This window comes from Echinops telfairi, unplaced genomic scaffold, assembly GCF_000313985.2.
Source record: "Echinops telfairi isolate 266 unplaced genomic scaffold, ASM31398v2 ScPeMD7_7468;HRSCAF=8506_0, whole genome shotgun sequence".
NCBI lineage: Eukaryota > Metazoa > Chordata > Mammalia > Afrosoricida > Tenrecidae > Echinops > Echinops telfairi.
In genome coordinates, this window is record NW_022111369.1 from 16,090,708 (window position 1) to 16,114,027 (window position 23,320).

The 23,320-nt window shown below is 40.4% G+C and overlaps 1 protein-coding gene across 1 annotated transcript in view; it reads left to right on the plus strand.

Annotated features, from left to right (window-relative positions):
- The window catches only part of PPP3CA (protein phosphatase 3 catalytic subunit alpha), a 192,331-nt gene extending 170,950 nt beyond the window's left edge, over positions 1–21,381 (plus strand). The window contains exons 10-13 of the mRNA XM_004703285.4: positions 5,053–5,137; positions 12,234–12,331; positions 15,442–15,471; positions 18,770–21,381. Coding sequence (XP_004703342.1) covers positions 5,053–5,137; positions 12,234–12,331; positions 15,442–15,471; positions 18,770–18,957 — 401 coding nt within the window. The 3' untranslated portion in view covers positions 18,958–21,381. The remainder of the gene's footprint in view (positions 1–5,052; positions 5,138–12,233; positions 12,332–15,441; positions 15,472–18,769) is intronic.
- The last annotated feature ends 1,939 nt before the right edge of the window (positions 21,382–23,320 follow it).

Below are 23,320 nucleotides of genomic sequence, written 5' to 3' on the forward strand. Positions count from 1 at the left end.
AAACGAAAAACAAAAGCATGTGAAACTGTTTGTAAAGATAAGTAAGCACAAGCGAGCCCGTTCTTGCTTTGCTTGCTTGGTGCTCTGTCCAAACCAAAAGATAAATGGCAGTGAATGCTGTCATTGAGTTCATTCCAACTCTTGGGTTTCCGAGGCTTTAAGCCTTTACAAACATGGACAGTCTCTTCTTTTTCCCATGGAACAACTTGGAGGCTTGAACTGCTGACGTTGTGGTTACTAGCTCATTGTATAACCCACTGGGCCACCTGGGCCACTGTTAATGTGTGTCACAGTCCCTTGTCATCATTCACACCATCTCCCCAGAGCACAGACCATGTCTTCTGCACATTTCTAGTGCTAGCAGTTAGCACATGGCCTGCTAAGTAGGATAGGATTGATGTGAATACTTTATGAATGAATGGCTTAAATAGATTGCATTCTAGATAACGCTTTCAGCATAGCCCTAATTCCATTAGACTGAGGAATTTATAGTCGTGGCACAGCAGGGGTAGCTGTGAGCTGGATGACAGACCCAGCATCTACAATGTGGGGCAGATAGCAGATGTGTGGCAGGAATCACCTCACCCTGGCACTTGGCCCTTTGTGATTTCAGGATCTCTTCAGAGGCTCAGAGGCGCTCTGTGGGGATGCAGCTCTCACCCAGCAGGCCGCTTGGCACAGATACCTTTCAAACATCCGGGAAGACAGCCAGGTGCTAAGTTAAGGGCAGGAAGGACACATGTTCAAAGCAAATTTTGAAAGATGCCCTTGATCTTCCCCCACTGAGAGAAATTGAGTGTGTCGGGCTGCCTAGATTCGGGACACAGTGGCATCACACCCTGGGCATTAAAAAAAGATCAGGACTCAAAACGCTGAAGAGAACCCCAAAAGTGGAGTGATCGTTGTTTGAATGGAGACACAAACGGAAAGTGCACTGTACTTTTTCAGAATGGTGGTATAAAATGTCGCCTTCCGGTTGGAGCTTCGAAATTGACACAAATCATGATGTTCTCAGTGAAAGCAATGACAATTTTAATATTATAGGTGATTGGTATGCCTCCATTATTTAATATTTAGAACTGTGGATTATAATTTGAGCTCCTGTGGTACGATTTCCATAGCTTAAACAAATCGGCACCAAGAGTCCAGAATGTGATACAGCATTTGCTTGTTGCAGGTGATAAAACTCTGTAATACATGCCTGCTTCTTTAACTTCCCCACGGAATTATAGCCCGTGAGGCCTTCCAATGGAGCATAATACATCATTGAAAATGGTTTCGCAATCTCTGCAAAGTATGAAAAACTAAGCACCAAGACCTTTACATCTGAACGTAGTTCTTTCTATCATTCAGCTCTTTTCAGTTAAGTGACCCAGGACCCAGATACTCTATACGTAAAGCGTTGTGTGAGGCTATAGAGGTGTGAGATCGAGTTCAGTGACTTGGAAAATGTTGAAGGTAGTACCTGTGACTTCCGTTTTCCTGGCTCTTCTGTCTGTCGGAGGTCAGGTTACGGGACTGTCTGCATAAACATATTCTGTGTTTATAAGGATGATGATAAAACATATCTTTGTAACAAGAAATGTAAAAAGAGAGTATTGTTTCCTTTAAGAAAAGCGGGGTACTATGTAGTGCCTCACTGTTTGTGGGGAGCACAAATCTGTATACATAAAGTAGATTGTGTGCTACATACACTTCAGAAATTCATTGGATCTGGGGAGTATAATTGCTGTCTCAAAATGTTCATTTCACATTCAAATTTTAGTCCTGACATATTTTTCTGAGAATTGGGCCACACCGGGCTGGGAAGTACAGTTCTTCATGGTGTTAGTTCTTTTTTTTATTCCTCCCAACTTTTATTTCTTGGCATTTCTTTGCTCTGTTTGTGGTTTTCACAAGTCCATCATTGACAGTTTCTTTGTGTGTGAGATTTTATGTATCTATGGCTGTATATACATTTGGTTTATGTATTTGTCTTATTTATCTCATATTTAGCTAGTACCCTCCATCTTGCTGCTTTTCTTGTGCTGATGAATTGCAATTGAATTGATTCTGACTCACAGGGAGCCTACAGGACTGAGGAGAACTGCTTCCTAGGATGTGTGAGGCTGTAGATCTTTATGGGGACAGAAGCCTCATCTTTCTCCTGCAGAGTGAGCCTTGGGCTGGGCTTGCAGTGAGCATCCCATGTGTAACCCACTGTGCCACCAAGGTTACTGCATAGAACTATAGTCACCGTTTTCAGAGCTCGTTCACACCTTCTATTCTTTGTGTCTGTTGGATTGAGTTTAGGGTCTGGCCATACTGTTTGCTGGAGAAGGTCCGCGCTTTTTCCCTTTGCTCAGTGTGAGCTCTGAGTTCTTTTGGATCAGTCAGGGGTGGAATATTACCTAAAATATTAGGCAGGACCAGTAAGTAATCCACCACTTTGACTTCATTTGCCTATACTTTCCATCTCAATTTGCTTTCATTTCTAAAAGTAGCTAATATCTACAAAAATTCTTGCAACCATATTTGTTAAACCCTAAGGATCTTTTGATAAGTTTTTTTGTAAGTAGCAGTAATTTATTTCTGAAAATAAAATATATGATTAACAAGTATGAAAAAAAAATTAGAAGACCCACAAGACAATTTGCCATCTTGTTAAAAGTGACAAAAACAAAAATCCCTTACTTATCATGCAAAATCTAAGCACAGAACATTCACTTTTATGTTGATTTCCAAGATGTAATGGGTTGTATAGAATCATTGTAGAGATTCTTTTTTATTTCATTGTAAAGATTCATTATGAAGCTTAGCTGTAAATCATAGATACTAAATGCTTTTCAGTGAGTTTTGAGATAGGAATCTTACACACCATTTCCCTTCATAGTTCTAGCTAATATTGTAACATAACTCAAGGACCTTGTGTGAACCAAAGCCAATGGCTCACCTTGATTTATCAGAAAGGCCCAATTAGAGAATAGCTTTTACCCATATGGATTTAAAATTACTTTATCCATTTGGAGGCAGAATAGCTGGCAGTGGTACACTCACCCTCAGATGCTGAGGAGTTGCTGGTGATGTTACTGGCTCAAGAGAGGAGGAAGTAGACAGAAACCTAGGAAGGTTTGGGTCCGAGGGAAAGCAAAGGAATTGAACTCGCTGGTCCACCCGGAGAACACTTGTGTACCACAAAATATGGGTATTAGTGTAACAGGTAACAAACCACTCGGTTGGAGAAAATGTAGCCTGGGTGGAGGGCAGTAGGTGTGCATTGGGCTGCTAACCAAAAGGTTGGCAGTTCAAATTCACCCTATGCTCCGTGGGACGACGACGGGCAGTCTCCTTCTGGAAAGATTCACCACTTGGGAGCCCTGTGGCACAGGTGCCCCTGCTCACGGGTCTCTAGGAGTTGGAATTGACCTGCTGGCCGTGGGCGCATGGTGTGGGTGGTAGATGGAGGAAAATAGCCCCTTTGGTATCAACAGTACCAACTTCCAACGGGTACTCTTAACCCTTTCTTGGAATGAACAAAGAGTGGAGGTCTCCTCTCTCACCACAATTGTGACAGCGTTGGTGCAAGTTTTTCTTGCTCTAAATGTCAGGACAGAGATTAATTGTGTGACCCTTGTTGAAGATGAAAAATCACGTTCCTGAAAGTCCTATAAGGAAAACAGCAGGAATCGCTTCTTCAAAAGGGGCAGAAAGCTTCCACCCCCACAGATTAAAAGACCCAAATATATGCCAATTAATACCTATATAGACTCCGATCTCTGAACAAAATATACCACTGGATGGTTCACCTGAACTCATCCTTCAGATTGAAACCATTCCTGAGCTTGTCTAGAAAGGAAACGTAGTTGCACGTTTGTAATCTTTGGATTCCCATCAGTGACAGGGGAACTACTAAGGGAATCCGCTTGTCTTCACGCTTCTGCCGTAGAGTTGTCTGCAATCTATAAGAAGGTTGCCTTCTCCGTCATGCATTACCATCTAAAATCTTTTCCCTGAGAGTTGTGTGTGTGTGTGTGTGTGTGTGTGTTCATATTATGTACTTCTCCAAACATTCTTTGGGAATCGAATATGAAAAATTTTAAGCCTTGGTTAAAAATTATATGTGTAACAAGGGAGTCCTTGGGGATGCAAATGTTAAGCTGCTTGCCTACTAACCCGGAAGTTGGAAGTTCGAGTCCACAAAGAGGTTCCTCAGAAGAAAAGCTTGGCAATCTACCTCTCAAAAATCAGCCCTTCCTCAAGGACGCTATCAATCACACCTCCACGCAAATTGGGTCCACACGCATCAACATTGACTCGGTGGCAGCTAGGATATGGGAACATTGGTCTGTGTCAACTGGATTTTTTTCTATTTGGAAAATGTAATATAATATTTTCCAAACACATACATACATAATCCATAAGGAATAAAATGCAAACCCATGCCGCTGTCCCTCACCAAACCCAATTCTGTTTTCTACCTTTTCCTCTAGAATCAGCCAGAAAGACAGTATCAAATACCACAGCAAGTGATTTAGAACCATTAACTCGTACAAACTGTTCTCCTGAAGAACGAAGTCTCCTTAGTTTGATAACGTCAAGGGTGAACTTTGGGAAAAGACGTTTCCTAAAGTAGTTTTTCCCCCCTGGAACCTGGAAACGAGTCCTGGTGACTCATGTATCCTTCTTCTGGCCCACGCGTGCTCTGATCTTCTCTAAACAGAAGGGGGGGGGGAGGCAGCTCATTGCCACCTCAAAAGTTGCTCCTTGGCATTGTGGAGACCTCCTAAGGATAGCATCCGCACATTGATGGCCAAATGCATAGCTTTTGCACCCTGGTTTACAGATGAAACCTCTCGTGGGTAGTGAGGGATCCACCGTGTCCCCAAGCCCGCATCTTGACCGGAGACGGCCACATGTTCTCCTGGGGAGCAGACTGATGACCTTGCAGTTAGCAGCTGAACTCTTAGTCACGCCACGGCCAAGAGTCTGTTGTGTATGTTTGCGTGTGAGCATGTACAATAATAATTGTAGACCAAAGGTGATTGACTGCCTGACTTCCGTTTGCATCTCCAGGAGCAACCGCGGCGGCCCGGAAGGAGGTGATAAGGAACAAGATCCGAGCAATCGGCAAAATGGCCAGAGTGTTCTCCGTTCTCAGGTGGGATCCTTTCTTCTTCTGTTTCTATTCTGAATTTTATTATGTGTCTCTTCATAAAAAGTTTAAGACGATCATCTGGTGACATAAATATCTTGCTAGAAAACATGGGCATTTTCTTAATTATCGTTTTTCCCTTTAGAATTTAGTTTGTCGCCGTTTTTAGTCCAGTTGAAATCGACTCACATTTCTGTGAAGAGAGCCTCTATAAATACATAGCTTCTCATCTCCCCCCTCTAATTGCTACACATTTATTCCACAATAGCATGGACAGCTCATGAAAGAGGAAAGCCGTTATAATCCTTTTAGCTTTCACTCTGGCTCCATGGGAAAAGAAGACTTTAGCAGGTGCAGTGACTAGATTTCAAGGAAATGAATATCAACCACAAAGTTTATTCACACTAATCGCTATTATTCTAGTAAGTCACCCAGAGACTGGGGTGGGGGTGGGGAACACACTTGAATTCCCATGTAGTGGGTTTGTTTGCTTTTTTTTTTTTAACCATGAATCATATAATTGTTATTAAGCATGGATTTAGAAAACAAAAATTTTCTTGAAGATAATTATGTATTCATTTAAATAATCTCTTTGTAGGTAATATAAAGTAACCCTATTTTTCTGATCATTTCCTAAATCCTTAAAAAGCAGTGTTCACAGGAGAATTGTGCTGTAATGTATAAACATGCACGTTAACAGGGATCAAAGGGAATGCCTTCCGAAAATTACACCACAAGGCCTCCTAATCAAAAGTAATACCTGTGTGGGAGCCAGCCCAATCACAAATATATCACCATGGAGCTAAAAATAGCAAATGATTCTCCCTTTGCGCTAACCTGTCTCATTCATTCAATTAAAAAGTAGATAATTAAACTTAAAACGCTGATAACGTACCATGCAGAAAGGTAACATACAGGGGATAGCAAGTGGAAGATCACTCACGTTTCGGTACATAATAAAGAATTTCTGAGTGATGGCATTTGGGCAGAAGATATGGGTGTGGGGTTCAAAGCAAGATGAGCCCCAGTGACTGAAGCGCTTATCTGCGAACCAGGAAGTCAGCAGTTTGAGCACTCAGCAGGAGAAAGAGGTAGTAATTTGCTTTCCTAAATATTACAGCCTTAGAAACTCTTTGGGGCTGTTACCACTTTATCTTACAAGGTCATTCTGTCAAAATTAACCCAACAGGAATGGCTTTGATTTTTTTTTTTCTTAGACTCCAGGCAAAAATAACAAATAGCAAGTACAAAGACCCTTAGGTAGAAATAAGACGGGCACGAAGGTCTGTGTACTAGAAAATTCTGTGGGGGGCAAAGGATGATGTAAAGATACTGAACTCAAATGGTACCTCTTGGTGAACACTTGCTTATTTCTTTTACCATAGTCTTTACCCATAAACACTCAAATTTCATCCTCTCCCTAAAGTCTGATGGTGAAGACTTCAGAAGTTAAAACAGCCCCAAAATTTCCATGTAAGAATGCATTTAGGAAAAAGCAAGGTCTTTCTTATAGAAATGATTGCTTCCATCTCTGTGGGATTTCAGGCCACTTGAAGGTGCTAAGAGCATTTCTGTAGACTCATAATATGGTTGGTCTTGAAATTGACAAGTCCCTTCAGCCCCCTGCCTGCCAGCATGCAAGGCATAATTATTCCCAGATGAGAAATGGATCATTTGAGCCTAGTCATAATCAGTAACTTGATAGAGATTGAATCTATTAATAGAAAAAAACAATTTTAGCATAATTGTATTGCTCCTCAAAAAGTATCTCTATAAGTATAAAAATGTGATCCAAAATATGTTCTACAGGTGTATAATGCATTTATAAAATCTGTAAATCTGTAGGAGGACTCATGGATTCTATCAGTTAAACAAATTATATTTATTATTGCTTTTCTAACATGTATGTAGCAATGTTACAAAATACAAGAAGCTCATACCCAGAAAAAAGTAAGTTAAATTTAGTAAGAATAATGATTGAGCATCTAATGTGTATCAGATGCTGAGTTAAATCATCTGGGTACCCACTTAGTCTGATAAGAATATAAATAATAAACTAATATAAGACATTGAAACATGTACCAACGCCACGGACAGACATTCTGCTGTAGAAGAGGACAGGAAGGAAGGCTTGTGGTGCCTAAGTGAATGCTCATAAGGAGATTGAAATGGCAGGCATGAGCTCGGGAGAGATGCATGGCAGGCTTTCTGTTAAGCGGTTCTCAACCTATGGGTCACGACCCCTTTTCAAACGACCCTTTCACAGGGGTCACCTGATTCCTAACAGTAGCAAAATGACAGTTATAAAGTAGCAACAAAAATAATTTTTTTTTTTTTTTTTTATGGTTGGAGGGGTCATCACAACATGAGGAACTGTATTAAAGCATCGCAGCATTAGGTTGAACCGCTGTGTTGAGTGGAGGATTTTGATGAAGGTATTTGAAGAAGATTAGAACTAGTCGGTCACATGGGCTTGGTGCCAAGAGTAATTATCAATGGCATCACTTTATTGGGTGCTTCCTGAGTGCCAGCTGCTAGGCTGGAACAATGTAAACACATGGTACAGTAATTGACACAGTACATCGATACCACACTGGCCTCATTTGACAAAGAGGAATTGGCAACCAAGAGAGGCCAAGCAACTTGTCCCTCAACTAATGAATAGCACTGAGGAGATTGCTACCTGAAAGGGAACCGAGGAGTCAGCACATTGTAAGCACGTCGAAGGGCTGGGCTGGTAAATGGCGTGAATGTCGGTGACAATGTCGGTGACTAATGAGGTCCAAATGCACGTCCATCCCAGTTCTGGCAGGTCTGCAGTGCCGTGCTCAAGTGTTGTGCTGCAGGAAATCAGGAGGCCTAACATGATTTCCATGGAATGAGAGACATGCTCCCTGATGTGTGTGTTACTGTGACAACTTGACGTTTAGCAAGAAGACGTGTTAGTGATAAGAGGAACACTTGGGAAGTTATTGAAATTATCCAAGTAAAAGATGTTGAAGTAGGCTTTCAGAGGAAAATTAAGGGACAAAGAGAAGCTATTTTTGAAGCTCAAAACATTTTAAAGGTAATAAATGAATGTGGGCAGTGATGTGACTTTGTTAGACATAGCTGCCCAACTATTTTGGTAATTTGCAACATTATAACAGAACCAGAAATCTGTTTTTAAGCAACCTTTGCCAGAGAAGGGGACAGCTTGCCTAGAATCCAGCCATCAGATCATTGCACATAAGACTCTTGCTAAATATGGCTGCCAGCGTGGAAAGCAATCCTTCTGTAGGGGTGGACTCCGTAGGGCCAGCAATGAAAGAACTGTTTCAGCATTTTGGAGGCTAGCTTGCTAGCTCTACTGTGTCCTTAGATGCGGCTGCTTGTAGCAGTGGCAGACCCCACAGAGTGAATGGCCACTCTTCCTAGCTGCAGAGTATCCAGCTCTAGTTCTTGCCTCAGGAAGCTCTCCAATAGCCCTTAAGATATCCACCATGAAAACTAGCAGAATAGAATCTGCTGTTTTCTACGAGAACCTGGCCTATGTAGGACCTGATGTGAAAGGGGATTTAATTTCAAGAATTTTCAGAGGTTCTAACTCATGAAGTTGATAATAGGATACTGTTGTTTCTTTAGAAGAAGTATTTTGGTGAACATGTTGCTTCTTTAGAAGTATTTTTATGAACATGAATATCTACTAGATACTTATCGGGAGGAATAAGAGGAATTGAACTTGGCTCCTTTTCCCTTCGAATGGTTGGTAGAACATTCATGTAGAGGCAGGTAGAAAAAGAGAGAGGTGGGAGCTCGAAATGCAACCATGTGAGTAGCCAACACACAGACAAGCCTGAAGCAACAGAAGCGGCCTGCCTTCCAAGGGAGAGAGTGAAAGTGGAAAGAGACCCAAAAGAACCCTTTGGAACAGAGCTTTTCAGTAGAGCTGTGAGATAAGCTACATGTATAATTTTATATTTCTTAGAAGCCACACTAAAAGAAGCAAATGGAATTGACTTTAATAATACATCCTCTTGCACACAAATATCCAGTGTGTTGTGCTTTTATCATGCAATCATTAAAAACATTAAAGAGCTATTTGTTTCTTAAATTTTTGTACTAAGTATTAAAAATCTGGTGGATATTTCCAATATATAGCACATACCAACTCAGACCAGCCATGTTCCATGTAGTTGGTGGCAACCATATTGGCAAGCCTAGGTCTAGAGGCAGGTGAAAAAGAGCAATTAAAGTACTCAAGAGAGAGAGAAAGGAACAAGAAGGGCAGTGGATAAAGTATCACAAGGGCTGAGAGCAAAGAGTCTTTCAGGAAGGAAGATGGCTTTCATTCGTGCAAAAATCACAGAGGTACCCTTCTGAGTGAGAACTCAACAGAGAAATCTGGGATTGAGAAGTGAAGATGCTGCTGGAAACATCAAAGTCAAGTTGGAACATCAAACGCAGGGAGGTCAGAATCCAGTTGAGAGAGACGAGGAAAGGAAGGAAGAGGGAATGACCAGAATTGCTAGCCTTTTAATGCACCCCATATAAGTTAGCCTTCCAATGACAAAGAATTGGAAACAACGAGAAATTCAGGAGCTTACACTAAGCCACGTGAGTGAGATTTAGCCAAAGTGAGAATTATTCCAAAGCTGATTTTAGAATAGGTCTCTCTAATGTTGGTACAAAATGAAAACTGAAAAATTTTAAACAATGGATGAATGTATGGCTTGTGATGAGAGAAGTAACCCCAATAAAAGTATTTAATAATAATTAAAAAATACATAGAAAAAGAAAAAGGTGGGGGGGCATTTATTAGGATTTTGTTGTTAATTTCATTTCTTGAGGTGGGCTGCATAATAAATATGTGTATATATGTATATAGATATGTATGTGTATGTTTCCTTAAAAACAAAACAAAATTCCCTCCAGATTTTTTCCCCTCAAACCTAAATAATGATTTAAGTGGCTTAAAAATAAATAAATAAATAAATAGGAAGGTACGTCTAAAACCAAAAAACGAAATCCATATTACTAGCAAAGTTTTATAGGTATAAGTATAATTATTCCATTATATCTTGCCAAAGCATAGGGAATTCTGGCTTTCATTTTAATGAACTTAATACTAGGATTTTATATAGAGAAATAGTAATCATTCATGACATTAAAGCCTGTTTCTGAATTTGAAAGTAGAAGGATGTGTTCAAATCTTTTGAGATACTTCCAAATTTTCCAGAACCACATATTAGCATGTGGTATGTTTCTTCCTCATGTTTTCTATGTGGTTTGACAGCAGAAACCCCCAAAGAAGGAAATGCCTGCGTGAAAGTAAACAATGGTTAATTGACCATCTGCAACCTAATATTTTAAAGTAAATTCTACTGTAAGGGATACTGAAATCAAAAACATTAACAGTGCCATTCTGTTTTTCTTTCTTTTACTCACGTTTTCAGTAAATGTTATTTGACTGTTGAAGTGTTCTCTGAACTCTAGGTACTGAGAATACAGCCACAAAAGAGATGAACCTTGCCTGGCTAAGGCGGAATGTGGAGCTAGACAGTGGAGACCAGAAATATATGAAGGGTTTCAAACAGCTCATGGAAAAATTCCATTTTCTTTTAATTCTATTTTCCCGCAAACTTTTTTCAGCCCCCCTCACAGACTAAACAAAACTCTCCATATGGTGATGAGTGCTTCGGGTAAAGAAATAAAGTTGGGGGAAGGCATAGGAGGTGAATGTTAGGGTAAATAGTGTCTCCAGATAGAAGGTAACATTTGAGCACAGAAAATGCCGAGGGAAGGGTGTGGTGACAGGGTGTGTTTAAGCAAAGTCGACACAGGTCGGCACTCTAGTTGAAGAGATGGTGAGTATGAGTGTATGAATGCAGTGGGGTTTTTGTGCTGTTGTTGTTTTAGGACCTCCTAAGGAATCCCTAGAGAGTGTGAATAATTAATGCACTCCGCTGCTAATAAACATGTCAGACCTAAGTCCACCCAGAGGTGCCTCGGAAGAAAGGCTTGGTGATCTGCTTCTGAGAAACCTGATGGATCCGAGTAGTCATGTTGTAAGAAATGATAGTATTCTAGAAAGATTGTAAGGTAGCCCTCGCAAGATTTGATGTAGAATGGAATGGAGTTGAGGGTAATCTTTAAGCTTAATCAGTGTGTGTGTGTGGGGGGGCTGTCAGTTTCTAAACTGAAGGAAGTTTATATAAGTACCAAGTTTGGAAGACTTTGGAATTCTGTGTGGTTCATGTTACCCATGTTCATGAAAATGTAGAATAGGTCATTGTATATATCGCATATAAGTATTTATGCATTTGAAATGTCTAGCCCTACTTTATAGCCATATTATTATTATAATTTTAATGTTATTGCTTTAGTAATGTCACAGGGATTAATAAATGCAGTTAAAATGATTGTATTATAAATCAAATGAATTGAAAGTCATTGGTATAGTGAGTACTGAGATAACTTTAAGCAATTAGCAAGGAAGGGGAGGCTGGAAAAGAAACACCGAAAAATGTGTCCAGCCGCCTATTAGCTGTTACCATGATTTTGCATGCTTATGACGTAAAGGCAGAATTCCTCAATAACTCCATGAATGTCATTCTTGGCTCCCTAATCCGTAGATTGAATTTAGTTATTATCTTTTTGATTTTCCTCTCACACGCGCCCTCTGGGTTTTCCTCCCAAGCCCAGTGGCTTTCACGTAAACATTTGCTGAGCCCTCGCTGGAGAGCTTACATGAGCCCTCTGCCTGGGTCCTCCCTGCCGCTGTCACAGTGATGCACAGAGAGCGCTGTCGGATGAGGCCTGGTTCAAAACCCGAAGTGATTTCAGTTTCCTTAAAACTCTGAAGAGACCGTCATATCACCACCGTTCTCTGATGGTCAGCTTGACCTTAGCAGTCCCTTTACGTGGCATGGTTTGTATATGAATAGATACAAGTAGAATATAGTTTAGGTGGTACAAAAATTCCTTTTCCAAAAGGGCAGAACAAAGGTGAGTAAGCAGGAATTCTTAAGTGCCTGTGTTTTCTTCTGCACCATTTCTTTTTTGCCCAAACTGAAAACTTAAAATATGTGTGACCCCCCACCCGCCTTCTGCCTTTTTCTAGAGAAGAGAGTGAGAGTGTGCTGACGCTGAAAGGCTTGACTCCAACGGGCATGCTCCCCAGCGGAGTGCTTTCTGGAGGGAAGCAAACGCTGCAAAGTGGTAAGCAGACCCACCGCCTCAGGCAGCCGTGCTGTCAGACCTCTGCCTGATTCGCTTCTTCTCGGCTGGGAGAAGGGCTGACAGGTCACATCAGGATGACCTGCCTCATCTAACATAGAGCTCCTCCTGTCCCTAGAATACACTTGTTGCCCCTTTGCTCCTCCTCATTTGTATAGGCCCACTTATTCAGACCTACCTAGCAGTGAGACAGGTTCACATGCACAATATGTTTGCCCACCGGGAGCCAATCACCCACTAAACACAACTTCTAAATTCTATTCGTAATTAAATTATTCCATCTAGTTGAGGAAACACACACACGCATGTATGTATATAGACTAATATATATCCAGAAGTCTAGATTGTAATGGAGCGTAAAATGCAAATGCTAGAAGGATCATGTCATCATCCACTTGAATATAAACTAGGAACTGAATATCTCTTTGTTTGATTCATTAATTTAGAGCCTAAGAAACAGCCTAGAACTAGATGTGATTGTGGAAAATAACATTTTCACTGAGATAGATTTTGATCTTAAAAAGATCTAGCCAATGATGAAATGATGGAAATGTCTGTATTTCTGCTGTCCACTATCGTAGTTTCTGGGAGTATACGATTACTGAGCACTTGCAATTTATCTAGTAGGACTGAGAAACCAATTTTTTAAATTTATGTAATTATCATTAACATTACTTAAGTAGCCCCATATGGCTAGTGGTCTAGCCACTATTGGACTGTATACTTTTTATACACACTTACTGGTTTATTACCTATTTTTACTAATGTCATTATTAGAATCCCATTTTAGCCTTGCTTTGTAGAAAATGTTCTCCTAGATTAACCTGTGAGACAGAAAAGATAAATTGAACAGAAATGCTTTGTGACAGTTTTGAAGCAATCTCAGCCTCTGCTTATTTTCCTGTATCTTTCCCTAAATCTTTTTTGTGTTTTCTTTTCTCTCCCTGTTCTTCGATCCAGACCCTCAGGCCTTTAGCTACACCTTCTCGACATACAGAGGGTCAGCATGTATAGGAGACTGCTGATGAGCACCGCCTCACAATAGTTTTCCTTGTTTTCACATGAATTTATTTCAAAGTCAGCTGAGTTTCCACAAAAAAGATGCAATGTCTTCAATGACTGTAGGAAAAAGAAATGGTGTGATTGGCATAAATTCCTCTTTACAACTCAAAGTTATTTTTAGTAACTTTGAAATAAAAAGAGGCTTTCCCACCAAAGTAAACTTACTGAAACATTAGCATAATGGATTATTTATATGCATAAAACACCTATCTACCTAATTGACTGAAATCAGCTTCGTTTCTGAGAAGCACATTTTAAGCCACAAGACTGGTGCTATCAGGACTGATGGCCACTTTTGCTTTCTCTCCCTGCCGTCAAGTCCAAGGGTAGAAGGGCCCCTGTGAGTTGCTGAGACTGAAATATTTACGGGAGTAGAAAGCCCCTTCTTTCTCCAGAGAGTGCCTGGTGATTTTAAACCACATACTTTCATGTCGCAGCCCACCCGTAACAGCTGGCCCACCAGGGTCCCTGCACTGTTGCTTTAGAAGGATACATTAGTAGTGGGCAGTACAGATGCCTAGTGTGCCAGTGCTGGTATGGCTCCAGATATTTTGCTTTACTTTTAAACTTCAGTTATATAAGTTACTATAGTTCTTTATTTTATGTCAGATGTTTACCTGCATTTTTAACCTGTATTATTTGGATTTTCTTTTAATTGATTTTATATGTTTTGGTTTGCATTATTTTATGTTGAACTCATACACACACACACACACACACACACACACAGGAGAGATAGGGGTCGGTCGTAACTTTGTTAGCACTGAAACTTGAAAGCTTATATTTTAGACCACATACCTTACCAAAACCTCAGATTTTATTGTCTTCCTTCCTTCCATTTGTCCAAAAGGAGAAACCGTCGAAGTTTTACTATTTAGCTCTTCTCTAGGGATGTAACTATTATTTCTAGCATAAAACTCTAAATTGCACTATAAGGAAATTAGAGTGCACATTTGCCATTTGCTCTCGTTTTAAACCTCAAAGTATAAGAAAATACAAATTTCGGTCAAGGGGTAGGAATTGAATATTCAACATTTTGGAGCACTTCATTAAGGAAAGATCATCTAGCCAGACAACAGACACCTGTGTGGTGAGAGCGCCTCCTTTGACCGTCTAGAAAGCTTGCTGATAGAGCAATGGGCTTTTAACGTTCGGGCTCTGTGAAGTGCTGACCCTTCAGGAGGTAGGTTGTCTGGCTTTTAACGTGCCAGCAAAATTACCGAGGCTGCTGGCACATTACCACTTAGATTGTAACACTTCCAGAATTGTATTTCCCAAAGTGAGATCCCAAGAACGAAAAGAAAACTAATTTTAAAATGGGTTTCTTGCTCTCCCACCTAAGAGATTTTTCCTTGGGGATGTATCTTTCCCTTCCACGGCCTTTCTGCCCTGCCCCGTCTAACTTAAACTTCACCATCCTTAAGCCCCTGTTTTCAGAGTCACGTGCATTGTCATGTTGGACACATGGATTTTATTCTTTCTCTAAATTTGCGCGCGCGCGCGCGCACACACACACACACACACACACACACACACACACACTCCTTAAGTTTCCCTTACACTAGGAAGTGGTATTCCTTAATATTAAATAGTGTGAACTATTCCACTGACATGGTCGTACCGGTACCACTTGAAGTGCTGCCATTTTCCCTGGTGTTTTTAAACGAAGTCACCAAGCGCAGCCATGGTTTGTAGTGCTGTGTGTAAGTCAGGTGCACACTTGAGTCTTGTCTGGACCTTGAACCATTCACACCTTCCTGAAATTCTTTGTAACGGATTGTGTTGTCACTTGCTAAGTGAGCAAATAATAGATTATATTCAGCTCATTAAGGACACTTATTATTTTGGTTTTTTTGTTTTTTCTTTTCTTTCCTTTGGAGACGTTCTGTTTGGTTGCCTGTGCCAGAATCCAGCACTTAACAGGAACATGCGTTCTCTGAGCTCCTTTGATCGTCACTGATTGTTCTTAGAATTAAGAAATCCTCTGCTCATTTTTCTCATTCATTTTGCACCCCCTTTCTTCTCTTCAGCTACTGTTGAGGCTATTGAGGCTGATGAAGGTAAACTGGCCAGTCCCCTTTCTGTTGCACCTACAACAGATAAGGGCTCTGCTGGGTGTATTCATTTTTTTAATTTTTTTTTTTTTTTGCTGTAGCTTGTACAGAGTGTGTGGGTGTTGGGCTAACAGTTGTGGCTCAGTATTAACCAAAATGTTCTTGCTTTAAAGGGGAAAATGTCCTTTCTATGGTTTGTTTGTGTGTTGGTTATTCTTTTTTTCCTTTAAAGCTATGTTTGACTTGGATACACAGAACTTCATATAATCACACCACAAAAGGATTTTATATATATATATATATATAGAAATATGTGGGTGGGGGTTAAGGCAGCAGTTTTGACAAATAATGTAAATATATATATATATAAATATACACACATACAAACATTTATAGAGCTGAACCATGTCCTTCCTCAAATCACTTTCAGTCAGTACTGAAAAGAAGAGAATAAAATGAGATTTATTCATTGTAACCTTCAGAAGAGACTTCTAGCATGCACACACACACATACAAAACCCCAAAAAACAAAACAATGCTTTTTTTTTTAGGTTAACCTTAATTTCTGTCTCTCTGTGAAGATCCCAACACATGACAGATATGTCTGGGATGACCTGTTCTGCTGGACGTGTTGAATCTTAACCTACTGGTGTTTGTAGATCCATTAGTGAAAGCCAAATATTAGAAAGAGTTTTTTTTAAAAATCCAGTGACTGAGGAAGTGGCCGGTAACAAGAATACTGAATACCGAGTAGTCTGTCAATCAATTCATGTTTACGGAGTGCCTGCTTTGGACCAGGTGCCGCACTAAGTGCTGCAGGAGAAGTCAAGACGTGTATCGCACCAACCATGCCCTCACGGGGCTTAAGGACACTACAGTTGTACGTTTAGTCATTACTTTTTGAGTACTTTTTTAAATCCATGGTTAGGAGAAACCTGTATTTCAAAAAAGCTTTTCATATCATATATGCCATATCTACTGGAAATTTTTAAAGGAATAATTTGAAGTTCCCCTTTAAAACAAATTCTCCAGTTGTATTTTGTTCTTGCAAGACAAGATGGCTTTTTTTTATTTTTCCCAAAATTGTGTGCGTATGGTCCCTTGGTCTGACATGAGAAGTGCCACTATAGACTCTTCTAATTTGCAAATGATTTGGATACGATAGGGGAAATGACACGCTGTAAGAGAAAATACAACTGCTTCTTAAATAGCAGTGAGTACAACTGCTATTTATGTGGGAATTCTCTGTTCCTCTTGGCAAATTCTAATCTGCAATGTGCATTCTTGTTGATAGTTTGGCTGTTTTTTATGTTGTTCCTTTATTTGTGGTTTCTGTGACTCTGTGTTGTGTTAAGTATACTACCAATGTAAATTGCTAATACCCATTGTCTGACCAGCAACTAAGCAGAGCACATTCTTCGTATCCCTGGAGAGACAAAAACTGATTGGAAATGGACCCCAATTCCAGACGCGCAGATGATTCCAGCGAGATTTGTAACTGGAACCCACCCACCCACCATATTGGCTTTTAAAAGCTAGACACATCCCACTTCTACCTTCTAAATCAATCTAACATGGCTTCTTCATAAATTATCCTGACTGTGAGAGTCGGTGTCTTTTCTGCTTAGGATGAAACGATGCCATGGTTCAGAAAAGGCTGGAGTTCCACTGCCGGCTAGCCTGTCACTGGAGGCTCCCACCCATGGACTTCATTTTCAGGGTGGATGCTCATTCGACAGCTCCTTCATTTGTAATTTATTACAAAATTAGAGAAGAATTAAGAAGCTTTGCTTTGGGCCTTGGTCTTTCCCCATTTCTCCATCTCCCTCTCATGGTTGACTAATCACCATTATGCTAACATTGAAAATAAAGAGGGGCAATAAAGAATTTCTCATAGTTGATGAGTTTTGAGAAAACTGTATCTTTTGCAGTTCTCGTCCATCCTAATGGAAAGAACAGGACATTTGGGGCGCAGTGGCTGGTGAAGTGTCAGCTTGGAGCTGCTTTCCTTTTTTTCCACCACTCCCCACCCCCACCCCCAAATAGGATTGGGAATGAGAAAGGTCCCACAAAATTGTCCTTAATCAGCCACGATGATGCAACCCCCCAGCCCCACTCCATTCCGCATTGGTGATTGGCCCTTCCAGACCCAGCTTACACTTCTCAGAGAGCAAAGCAAACTGATGTCATCGGTTCCCCATTGAAGTCCTTTTACTTTCAGCACACTGGTTGGTGCTCCCACGGAAGAAACCAACACACTTCTGAGCACAGATGCCTGGCCTAGCCCCGTCGCACACTGCGCGTCAGTAGACACAAACCCACTGTCATGACTCTCACTGAGAAGTCCATGTTTGAACGGAATAGGGCCCAAACCTGTCCAATTTGTTTTTGCTAAAGATTATGATAGGCTCTCCCCTCTGTCAGTCTTTTATCTCTAACTTAGGTGTACATTGATGCGTTAAGAAGCACTCATTCTTTGCTGTAGGCAGTAATGGATAACCAGATGAAATCAGTTTGGCCTGTTCACTGCTGAAGGGCCAAACAGCTTATTTGCTTAGTATAACTGAACTTGGTTTTTCTGGTTTTTCTCTTATCTTGTTACCCACTCTATGTACCTCCAAAATTGAGTGGGGGAAATATGAATGTGTAATTTTTACCTTTTTTTTTTTCTTGTATCACCATTGAGTTGTTTGAAGAGGAAGTCTTTTTGGATTATGAGATGGTATTGAAATGCCTCAAGTTAATTCCGTTTTATAGCTTCTTATAATTTCTACTCTAAGCCCTTTACTGGATTTTTAAGTTCAACAGACCCAGCAATTACACTGAATTTACCCATACTAACACAGTAAGATAATAAAAGTAGGGCTGCATTAACATCTGCCCAAGAGACTATTTAATGCACGATCATGCTAATAGAGTAGCCGACTGATGCTGGGTCTAACACCACTGAGGTTCACTACAAACAAATCAACTATCATGCACCTGATAGCAATTTTTTGCCTCACATATCCACTTGAGATTTCTTTGAACTAAACGTTTGTGCGGACAAGAAATGTTTACAACTTACTAACTCCAAGAGGACATTTTGGTTGGCAAGAGACATTGGCTGTTTTCAACCCTTTTGGTTATCTCCGAGTATGGTAAGGAGTCTGTTGTGCTGTGTTCCGGTCCCGTCAGTCACTGTTCTCCACTAAAGGATCCCTCTCGCACTGCGAAATCGCTAACATCACCGAGACCCCAGCTAAGCCATTTGTCTAACTCTGCCTAATCATCTCTCTCTCTTTTTTAATGATTTTCTGTTTAGCCATCAAAGGATTTTCACCACAACATAAGATCACTAGCTTCGAGGAAGCCAAGGGCTTAGACCGGATTAACGAGAGGATGCCGCCCCGCAGAGATGCCATGCCCTCTGACGCCAACCTGAACTCCATCAACAAGGCCCTCGCTTCCGAGACGAACGGCACGGACAGCAATGGCAGCAATATTCAGTGACCACTTCCTGTTCACTTTTTTTTTTTTCTGAGCTGCAGGGCATGATGGGGATTGCTGTATATCGGCAGTGGGATATTCTTGCCTCAGATGGTAGTCTATTTGCTCTGGGGGCCAGGAATTCAGAATTCAGTTTACACTATCATAAAATAAAAGCGGGAGAGAGATGATAAACTATATTTTGTTGGGGGTTGTGATCAAACACCTCCTTTGGGGATGCCTTTTAAAAAAATGCTTCTGGGGGGGGAATTTTAAAGAAAGCTAACGCTAGTATATATACTGCAATGTTAGGGGAATGAACGTGTTTTCCTACTGCATTGGGGGGACTTCTAGCTAGGTTAATGAAAGGCCTTTTATTATGTTACTGGACATGAACACTTTGTCTAATTTCCTACTCTACTGTACGTTTACAGTCACGGCACTAAAAATGGATGACATCAAACATTTTTAACAAAATGATGTACAAACTAAATAAGGACTATTTATTGATAATGTTTTGCTACTCTTGTCAGACAATGGCTATAAACTGAATTAGGCAGTCTTAAAAAAAAGGAAAAAAAAGAATGTTGCAAATTTGTTAAAATGCCAAAAGGACAGTAATTTTGTACAGATTATGTTTACCTCAGGTTTCTGTAGTGTGCTTGAATGCCCTTTTTTCTTCCATGTAACACTTCCTAATTTGGCAATGAGTATCTTTCCTTTAAGTTTCAAAAAAACTGGAATAATTACATCTATCCTTTATTTGCTGTTTATATTTAGGGTTTTTTGTTGAAAAAAATCAAGTCTTGGTTGTGGCTTGCTGAATTAAATATTTATGAGTGGTGCATTTTTAAGTATAGTGAACAAGACACCATATTAAGTAAAGTGATAAAGCATCTATATTCTGTAAAAAAAAAAATCTGCCTATGCATGTTTTTTAAGAAAAAAAGTGGCTGTCTTGGCCTGTACGGGACTGTCATGCTCGTAGTGGCCTGACTGCGTACTGGAAATGTACGTATACTGGCGTCCTTCATATTCCCGAATGCTTCATGCCTTGACATTTTGTAATCAAAAAAGCTTTGAAAAAAATCTAAAGGGGAGAGAGTATTCTTAAAAGTTTTTAACATAAGCTTGTCAGTGCACATATAGATGGTTAGCATGTTTAGCAAACTTTGTGAACTTTAAATAAGTTTGTAGTGACATGTGAAACTCTAAATGCATGGTAACTGCTACTGTCATCATGGTTTAGTTCATTTCATTCTGTTCTGTCATGTGCCACAAAGAAATATGTACTTTTTTTCACTTTTTTTTCCCCTTTGTATATCAGTTACGGGTTACAACTGGTTCATTCTGAAAACAACAACAACAATAACAAAAGTCCATTCATATTTTTTAACAATTGTATAAGTGCCCAAGTAATTCACTACAGCCTAAAGCCTTGCCTTTGTAATTTGACTTCTGAAATGTTGGCAATCAAAGCATGCACTTGTAACAATGAAAAAGAAAAAGCATTTTATATTACTACTCAATAAAAAAAAATGTGCATGAACTTAAAGAACTCTCATCCTTTCACTGAGTCTGATGAAGGGATTGAAGTGCACAGCCACCGTGGCGTCTTCTAGGTGCTGGGCTCCCCAGCAGGCATCACGGCTTCACTTTAATAGGCTCAGGCAGGCCTTGTGATCTAAAGTGCGGTGCCTGCTTCAGCTGTAAGAATCTTGGTGGATTTGTGTCTCAAATCAGACAAGAGCAATCGATTTAACGCACAGATGCCATCTTTTCTGGCTCCAGGACTGTGGGAGTCCTTTATGAAACCAGAGCATTCCTTTTCATTGGGAAAAAAAGCTGTAGCCATTTGTTGTCAGGTTGTTTCAGTTGTATTGGATGCCCTATCTGCTACAGCCAAAAGAACTACGCTTCCAAGTGCATTGCACTCCCAGGAGAGAGTTGCATTTGTATTGATATGAAATTTGTATACCAGCGCATCAGCTAATATCTAATCACCCGGATATTTAAGACACACCAAGTTTCAGTTTGTTTCTAACATTGTTCATTTTTAGTGCACTTTGTTTTATGTAATAAAGTCAGCCTGTTTTATTAAATATTAAGAATATGGCAATTAGTGATCGAGTGTACCAAAACAAAGATGTTCTAGATATATTCTCTGACAAAGACTATCCCAGGTTGATTTTAATGAATCCAAATCCCTCACCCCAGTGGGTCTTTTTCCATCCCTCCAAAAAAAGGACAGACAAGAAAAAATTAGGCGCACCTTACTGGAGTGATGTGAAAGAATGGTATTTCTGGTACAAGGTGTTCGCTTTCTTTCTTATACCTGCAGAGACAATATCCTGACAAAAAGAAAATCTTTTTTTTTTTAATTCTTTTCCTTTACAAATTGTGCTGAGGCAACTATGGCATAGAAATAAACATTTGACATTAAAATAAGCTATTGATGTGAGTATTGCTTGGTCATTTTATTAAGAAAATTAATGCCATATGTTTTTGCAACATAATTTGATCTTTGAAAGCAATATATAGAACTGAAGTTATTTCTCCAAAAGGAATACTAATGCCAGTTCACCATTTACTAGAGCTAACCTAAAGAGTTGAACTCCTGAGTTTATCGTGCTATTGAATTTTCTGTGTCTGTCTGTCTTGAGTTTCTCTCTCTGTCTCACACAAATAACATTCACTTAGCCTCCTGCCTTCCCCATCTCCCAGAGGACCAGTCCTGGGGGCTGTAGTTAACGCCAAATTTTCATCTAGTTTATGAAGAATGACAGGTAGGTTTGGCACATCTCTCAGGTCAGCAATTTTTTTTGCTCACTTTTATATTTTCGTTTCTTAATAGTCGTTTTAAATAATGTTTGAGAAAAGAAAAGAAGGCGATCCTGCATCTAAAGCTGTGGTAAAGGGGCCAATGTCCAAGTTGGTGAAAAGGAGCATCCCTGCCCCATCTGCAGGGCCGTGCCTTAAAGCCGTGTTTCCTGAAGTGGGCGATACTGCCCCTGGGGGCTGCTGGCATGATGGCACAGAGGTGTGATGCAAAAGCAGATACCTGTGCTTTATCCTGGAGTACAGGCTAGAGCAGTCTTCCTAGCACCGAGGTGTTTCTTTTCTTTCTTATCCTTACATAGAAAAGATCCTGACTTTTTTTTTTTTCCAGAGAGGCACTGAGTAATTTTTTTTTTCTGAAAAGGGGGCCAGGAGGCCAAATAAGTTCAAGCACCTATGGCTTCTCCTTCCTAATGCCGTGACCCTTTAATACAGTTCCTCTTGTTGTGGTGACCCCCCAACCATAAAATTATTTTCGTTGCTACTTCATCACTGTCATTTTGCTACTTTTATGAATCGGGTGATTCCTGTGAAAGGGTCATTTGACCCCCAAAGGGGTCACGACCCACAGGTTGAAAACTGCTGGCTTGAGTAAACCATCAAAGCTGGAAGTATCTAAGCAATTAACGGAGAAGGTGTAATGGCGAAGCCAAGCACTTCTCAAATTATTGCTCTCTTTCCCTCATCCTGCCATATCTGGGTGAGGTCAGTTGTGGCATCCCTCCATTTTTTGACCCAGAAGAGGTCATCCGCACAGGAGGAACAGTGAGAGTGGCCTCGTTTAGTGGTCCATGCGTTCAGACAATTCCATGGCTCTTGTTTTCTAGATCCATCGTGCTCCATTAAGAAGCACGTGCCTTGCCAGTTCCCAAACCTGAGTACCCAGATTTCTCCTAACCCTGGAAGCCATGAGTCAGATCACCAATACGGGAGACATTTCCTTGTCCCCTGTGATCTCGTCTTTCACCTGATTCCTGCCATGAACACTGAGTCTCTGCTCTCTTCCTGTGCTGGTCTAGGCTATTTTCCCACAGAAGCCTGGCATTCGGTACAGCACATCCATTTTCGCTGTCATGTTAAGCACTACAGTTTATTTCCATCAAGTACCAGTTTCACAAAGTAAACCAAGGCTTTCCTTACACTAGACTGTTTCTGATTGCAATTATTTTCTATTTCTTGAATACCTCTTATATTTTAAGATAGTATTGACCTGTTAACCAGGGAAGCCAGTGAGTAGGCCTTTTCATGGTAACACCATTAAGCAAAAGAAAATATGAGACATTCTACCTATTTCTAATGCTCCCATTTTCCAGAGGGAGCAACGACAAATGAGAATTCATTTGGGGGACTGGAGGCCCGGTGAGGAGTGTCTGTTTTAAGGAAAGAATTGGGAAGCTTAGAGAGGAACAAAAGGAGACACAAGATCTCTAATTTTGAGTGGGCTACTCCAAAAAAGCGTGTTTGAGTCAAAAGATGCCCACTGGACTTGAAGTTGTTCTTGGCTGCTGTCCGGGTGGTCACTGGCTCATACCCCCCAATGCACAGTTGA